Below are 7,069 nucleotides of genomic sequence, written 5' to 3' on the forward strand. Positions count from 1 at the left end.
GCAACGCCAGTCTCGCCTGACATCTGGTTGTGTACAACTCACAGCAGGCCGAGAACGAGCTTCACCTTTTTAAGAGGATTTTTAGAGTGAGGGAGAGAGAGAGAAACATAATGACGAGAATCATCGACCGGCTGCCTCCTGCAGGCCCCGCTGGCTCTCTGTGGGGAGTAGGGCCTGGGCAGTGAGGCCCCGAGAACCTGTACTTCAGTGGACCTCACTATAGGCCACGTAGTATGTTCCAGACCCTGTGGCCGCACCTTGTGTGCGCTGGCTGAATAGGCAGAGGTAGTGAGGAGGCACCGGATGCAACAGAAAAAATAACCGACCAGGAAATGATAAGGGCGATGTGGACTCCTGGGACCCAACCTCATCCAGCCTAGAGTCTGGGCATCATGGATGCTCACTTGACCAGTAACTGCAGATGGGAGAACCGGGTTAACATGTCATAGAGGACACCAGACGGTTAACATTGAGGTTCCTTTTATTACTGACATTTCTTCACAACCATTCAAACAAAGGTAACTCCCACATCTACTTCCCAAATCTGAATCCCTCCCCGGGAGAGGTACAGATTCGTATTTCTAACACATCTCCCCAAAGAAACCATTAACTCCCCATGTCAGCATTCCCCCCACGCTGCTGTGGCTGCCGTGTTCCTGTGAGATACACTTATGTCTTGAGCTTCAGTGTCCAAGTGCCCAGGATAAAGCCTATGACATGTGCACCCAGCTAGACAGACACGTAACAGGGACACAGAATGGGGTTTGGGTCATAGAAGGTTCTATCGCCACAGCGAGGACAGGGGCTAGCACAGAGCCAGACCATGTCGGGCCGCCCCAGCTTCTGCAGCATTTGCTTCAGCACAGCATGCACCTGGGCAAGCTTGCCCAGGTGGAGGGTGCCACTGGTCTCCTCGTAACTCTCCAGGGGGGCAGCATACAGCACGCGGGTCAGCTTGCTCAGCCCGACGGTGTGGCGCAGCAGGTCCTCCAGGACCGTCATAGAGATGGGGTTTTCACAGAAGCTTAAGGTCATGAGCTGGGAGCACTGGCTCAGGGCAGGCAGGATGTCCATGAACTGGGGGTCCAGGATCCCACACTCATCCAAGTCCAGGTTCTGGAGGGTGGGCGAGGCTTTTTCTATCAGAAGTCGGAGTGGCCCCGAAGTGGTCAGGTTGAGGCCGCTGAGACTCAGGCCTTTCAGCTGACTGACGTTCAGGTGCCGGGACAGATGTCTCAAGTCTCTTTCTAAAAACATGCAGTTAGTGATGGATAGGGTCTTCAAGGGGCTCTTCAGGGACCTGGGAAGACACAGATCAGTTAGTTCTGGGGGATGGAGCTGGTGGGCAGAGGAAGATGAGGATGACAACGGCCTTAAGGGAAAAGAGGCCCATCTCCCCAAAACCTCAAGTTTTCCAGATAATGATCAACCCCAGGATGTTGCGTGGTGTAAAGAGTCATTCAAGTCAGTGCAAATTTGAGTCAAATCCTTTCTCCATCATTAAGTTGCCGTGTGACTGAATCAAGTGAATGAAACCTCACACACGCCCTCTGCTCATCTGCCAAGGAGAGTGCATCATAACCCTCCGACACCTCCCACCCAACCCCCCCCCCCACCCCCTGCCAAATTTGTGAGGATGAATGAAAAGACGGGAGGTGCTCAGAAAGGAACCTGACCCAATGCCTCAAGCAGGAGGGAACCAGTAAGTTTTAGTATTGGGAGACATGATCCTAAATGCCTTCAACTCTGGCTTCCTTCCAGCCACAGCTTGGACCCCCATTACACTTATCTCTGAGCCCAGTGAGGCTACTGGCAGACGTGCAGAAAGGTCTAACCTGGGCAAGGTCTGCCAACACTAGTGGGGGCTGCCAGCCTGCAGGAGCTTAGATCACTGCATCATCCACAAACCATCTATCCCTTTTGATAATTCCTTACTCCAGCCTTCTGCATTTCCCACGTATTCCCTTAGCTGGAGCCTAAGGCAACTCTTGGCAGACAGGCAATTCGAGGCAGGTTTGGAGTGAAAGGCTCCTACCGACAAATTGCTGAGCTAAGCACTGAAACCTCACCTCTGATGGGCTTTCCCTCTGTCACTGCCATCCTCACTGGATTCTTTTCCATCATCTTCACCTAGACATCACTTCCTAAGGCAAGAATTCCCCAAGCTACCTCACCCGGCCTCAAATCCATTACATCGATTCCCAGCAAGGGGTCTCTTTACTACCATCTGTCCTAGTTCATGCCTCCAACCTTTGTCTGGGGGCTTAGGTGACCACATGCAAGCGGACAGAGCAGTGAATGCAACACTGGCTGTGTGGACCGGTGAGTGACGCAGGCACTCTGGCAATGCTGACGGCGGCACGTAGGAGAGCCCGTCACTGTGGACTGAGATGACGGGGCTCCCTCTGGTCTGCAGAGGAAGCTCACCACCCCTCACCTGAGGATCTGGCCCAGGCGGCCTTTGAGGAAAGAGACAGAGTCCAAACAGAGCTCCTGGAGGCAGGGCAGGCTGAGGAACTGAGAGGTGACCTGGCCCACGCACAGCTCCTCCTGCTCCATGGTGGTGCGAGAGGACGTGAGGATGTGGGAGAGGAGGAACCGGCGCAGGCTGCCCATCTGGCCCAGGTACGGCACGAACTTCTTCAGAGTTGACAGCTTCCAGGCGCAGTTTAGTTCCAAATCCTCGACTGAGTCGAGCTGCACCATGTTGACGATGTTCATGTTCTGCTTCGACACCGCCAGAATCTTCAGCTTCTTACAGCACAGGTGCAGCGAGCCTCTCCTCTCGGTGACTTTCTTAATGAGGTAGCTGAGGGACTCATCAGGGATTCCTTCCTTGAGGCAAAGGTCTACGAACACCTGCACGGGGGCCAACGGTGGATTTGGCCCCGCCCTTGACCTGTCCGCTTCCCCTCTCTTCCTCATGGGCTGGGCGGCCTCAGGCTCCAACAGTGAGCACACGTCGGTTCTGGTTCCAGACCACACGGTCCAGAACTCCTGATGAACTTTCTTCTGTAAGTTCAGCAGCTGCAGTTTCCATCTCCTGTGGGGAAAACAGGAGATAGACTGGGGGTGCGTGAAGATAACAGGGAATAAGACCGTGACCGTGAGTCTAGGAATCTGAGCACCTGGGCCAGACACCTGAGTGGACTTTTACTCCATACCCCAGGTATCAGGTGCTCCTTGTGCTACTGGGATCCTTCCTGGTCCCCATTCCTGGTACCTTTAGGTGCCACCCCAGGGGGTGGGCTCCTGTTCCTTCGGTCACCCTCTGCATCCTACCCAGCCCTATACACCCAAAGCCTCTTCCCAGAATGACCGCAGCAATGGCTCCAAGGCCCCCCTGAGCTCCCCCTTTGGCCAGCATGCCCCCTGATCCCAGCTCTATCTGCTCAGATCCCCAGGGTCCATCCAGGCTACTGAGCCCCTTCACCTGGGGCGAGTCGCCTGGGCAAGCAGGGCATCGAGCCCATCGAGCACAGCCTGGAAAATCTCGTGGTCGGGCTGCCGATCCTTCATCAGGGCCCCCAGAGGGAGGCAGGGGAAGGGCCAGGCCTGCACCATCATCTTCAGGACCTTGGTGTGCTTCCCGGTAAAGGCCGCCACGAACAGTGGTGGGAAGAGCTCCATGGGCAGCAACTCCAGAGCTGCGATGGCCGAGGCCTCATCCTTCAGCAGGCCCTGACAGGCCAGTTCCAGGAGTCTGCGTGGGGCCGGGAGGCTCATCCTGATGAAGCTGCCCTGATAGTGATCCTGGGAGACATCAGGGAGCAAGGCATCCTTGTCAGGCTGAGCATGAGCAACCCGGGTCCCTCCACCCTTCAGGGGAACCAGCTGCGGGCCAAAGGCACTGCTCTGGCAATAGTGGGAGCATCCTCAATTTACCCCGATTCCATTTCCTGCGTGGGGGCCACAAGACCACGGCTCTGCCTCTGCCGGTGGCAGGACAAGCATCTTGCCAGGCACCCAAGGAGGAGTAAGAACCACTGGCACCCTCCCACTGCTACCCACTGGCAGCATTTCATTCTGCTGAACAGAAAGCACAACCTTATTCCTAGATCTCCATCCAGTTAGCCCTGATTGGGTCTTACACTCTCCATGCAACCAACCGAATCACATGTCCATTCATGAAGGAAGCAGAAAATGAAACCAACCGGGGAGGAGGCTTGATGGGGGCGTTTGCGCCACATCAAAACTCCCAAATGTCCAAGGTCAGGCAGCTTCAGGCAGACAACGGTGTCATCCCCAAAGAAAAAGAAATAAAAAGCAAAATGATTGGATATCAAATCGTGTCTTACACTTTGTTCCCTGAAACTGCAAATCGGGTGCTCATTCACGGAGGAACAGAGATACCACTAGGGACCGTTGGTCCAGATTTTGAGGGTCAAGGCTTCCCCAAGGCAGGTCAGGCCAAAATCACAACCAGGAGTTGGCCAGGGGAAGGGAGGGGCTGCAAGTTTGTAATGGGACAAGGGAATTACCCAAGACAAGGGAAAATATGTTTAAGAAATTCAAAGCTTTTGATCTGGAGAAACCTGGAAACTGAAAGGGTAGTGGTTAACGAGGAAACCAGGGGGTCTTTAGAATGCTGTGTCCCCTCCCCTGGTCTGTGCTGGCTTGGGAGCCCTCTCTCTGCATCCCTGGACGTCAGTCAACTTCTCATGAGCCCGAGGTGCGGCCCCGATGGTGGGGGACCCACTGATGACAGAAATCAGGAATTCATGCTCCTGGTGATTTTTGACAGCCCAGGGCTGACCCTTCTCTCTGCCGCAAACTACTCTGGCGTCACGGCCTTGACCTCTCCTCTCAGGGTCCTGGGCCCAGTCTGCCCTGACATAGCCATTCTCAGTGCAGCTGAGTCAGAAGTAACACCGGTGTGTGTGTGGGTGTGGGGGTGTGTTGGGGGGGGGTGGGGTATAACTAGGTGTCCTAGTACCAACAGCATCTGTGTGCAGCCCGATGCTCGCAGTGCATGAGGTCGTCCTCTCTCCAGCCCCAAGGCCTCCCTGACCGCCGTGGGCTGCAGCCGGAGGACACGCTGTGCACTGCTGCTGCTTTCCGCCCAGCGGCCGCCCTTCCCCCCCGTGGTCCAAGGGCACGGGAAGTGAGACCAACACCTACTTGACACCAAACGTGAGCCAAGTCTGGGGGGGGTGATGGCAGCCCTGCTCCTGCGCTCCGAGCAGTTTCCAGCCGTAACCCTGGCTTTGGGGATGGGGTCCCTAACACACTCCGGCGTCTGCTCTCCTTTTGCTTCTTGTGAAAAGGCAGCAGGACAAACGCTTTCGTGGGGAAAGGACTGGGGAATACAACAGCTGCTCCTGCTTCTCCTCCCCACCAGGGACCTCAGGACGCAGATTCCACCCACGTCCTCCATGATGAGACGGGAGGGGGGCCCCCAAGACGGCTCACGGAACGGGCTCACCTGAAGACGGCTCCCTTCCACTCGGGTCCAGCTCAGACTGGCCTCAGGTCCTCCAAGGGGCTCCGATGTCTCTCTGGTCTCCTGTGGCCTCGGTCACCGTGTCCACCCAAGTCTGAGAGTGAGAACCAAACGGCTCCAAAGACAAGGAGACAGCAGGTTAACCGAGCATTTAGGAAGCCGTGGGCCACGGGCAATGGAGGCAGCCCTGGGCGGATGGGCATCGCCCGAGTGCCGTCGGGCGTGGACAGCCGTCAATCAATGTCTCTCTCTCTCACATCAATGTCTCTGTCTCTCTCAAATCGATTAAAAATATATATTTAATCATATATTCAATGGTTAAACAGAAAACACCCTGGAGGCACGATCCCCGCTTTCGGTGGGCATCACCTCTTACCACCGACCGGACCAGCGACCGCTCAGCGGACCAGAGGCCGCCTGAGTGACAGGCCGTGTGGCCTGTGAGGGGCGGCCTTTCCCTCCCGGGCACTGCTCGCCCCGCCCCCCGCCCCCCAGGCCCGGGCCCGTCCAGAGGGGCCTCCCCAGGGGGCCCAGGCCAGCGGCTGGCACCGCGGAACGGACGGGGCTGGGGCGGGGGGGGGGGGGCCTGTGGCGCCTCAGGCCTCCCGCCCCCCGAGGGGGAGCCCATTTTCAGGTGGAAAATACGGGGGGGGGGGGGGTTCGAGGGCCACGCGTGACCAGCGCCAGGTCGCCCACCCAGTCGAGAAGGCGAAGGGGCAGCGCTTGAACTTACGTTTCCCTCAGGCCGCTCCTCGCCTCGTGGCCTCGTGGTCTGGGCGCTGCGGGCGGAGGGAAAGGCGCAATGGCCGCCGGGAGGCTCCCTGGAGCTCCGCCGGAAGCGGCCGGATCCGGCCAAATCCTGCCTTCTGGGGCCTTCTCCGGGGAAGTCTCGTGAGATCCTGAGCGGGGCCTCCGGGGGAGCCCGGGAGGGGTTTAACGGACACGGACCGACGGAGAGAAGGGGGAGGGTTGGTGCCCGTGGCCACGCCCACCAGGCCGCCCGGGGTGGGAGGGGGTGGGGGCTGCTTGGGGTCCGGGTGGGTAGGGGGTGGGGGTGGGGGTGGGGGTGGGGGTGGGCTGGGATGTGGAGGGAGAAAAAGGAGGCCCCCGGACACCCCCAACTTACCTCCCACTCTCACCGGGTCTGTGCTCCCGGGGCCCCTCTCCCCCTCGGCTGTGGGTGCCAGTGTCACCGCCCGGGGGCCCTGCGTGAGGGTCGTCGCCCCCCTCCACCCCCCGTGTCTAGGAAAGAGCTCCCGCCCTGGGGGGCCCACGTCCCCCCGCCCTGCACGGGCCCTGCTGCCGCCCTGGGCGGAGGGAGCCGGGCCCCACGCAACGTCCTCCCCGCAGAGGGGCGCCCTCGGTCCCCCCCCACCCCCCACCCCCACCCGGGGCTGGCGGCCAGCTCCTTCCGACGCCCCCGATCCCGTCTCCCCACTCACCTCCCCAGGCCTCCCGGTGGTGGCAGCGTCCGCCCCGGAGCCAAGGCCTTCTCTCTCCCCAGCGCCCCCTTTGGGCCAAGTCGCAGCTGGGCCTCAAAACAAGATGGGGCGGGAGCTCCCGAGGGAGCGCCAACCAAGCGGAGGAGGGGGCGGCCCAGGCCCAGCCAGTGCACCGCCTCTCAGG

General features: G+C 59.0%; 1 protein-coding gene across 1 annotated transcript; it reads right to left on the reverse strand.

Annotated features, from left to right (window-relative positions):
• Nucleotides 1–465: 465 nt before the first annotated feature.
• On the reverse strand, nucleotides 466–5,753 carry LOC308535081 (melanoma antigen preferentially expressed in tumors-like). Its single transcript, XM_081113786.1, has 5 exons — nucleotides 5,426–5,753; nucleotides 4,155–4,220; nucleotides 3,434–3,753; nucleotides 2,438–3,043; nucleotides 466–1,300 (listed from the first exon to the last, which is right to left on the reverse strand). Exons 2-5 carry the CDS (start codon nucleotides 4,188–4,190, stop codon nucleotides 730–732), a joined length of 1,533 nt encoding a protein of 510 aa, XP_080969912.1. The 5' UTR covers nucleotides 4,191–4,220; nucleotides 5,426–5,753; the 3' UTR covers nucleotides 466–729.
• Nucleotides 5,754–7,069: the final 1,316 nt, after the last annotated feature.

The sequence above is a fragment of the Myotis nattereri genome (genome assembly GCF_964212035.1).
Source record: "Myotis nattereri genome assembly, chromosome: 19".
NCBI lineage: Eukaryota > Metazoa > Chordata > Mammalia > Chiroptera > Vespertilionidae > Myotis > Myotis nattereri.

What these genes read in the sequence shown, in the direction of transcription:
- LOC308535081 (XM_081113786.1), bottom strand. Translation starts at nt 4,190, where the DNA reads ATGTGGCGCAAACGCCCCCATCAAGCCTCCTCCCCG. An exon ending in GCCCAGGCGACTCGCCCCAG is followed by an intron (nt 3,044 to 3,433) that starts GTGAAGGGGCTC and finishes TTTTCCCCACAG; the next exon opens with GAGATGGAAACTGCAGCTGC. An exon ending in CGCCTGGGCCAGATCCTCAG is followed by an intron (nt 1,301 to 2,437) that starts GTGAGGGGTGGT and finishes GTGTCTTCCCAG; the next exon opens with GTCCCTGAAGAGCCCCTTGA.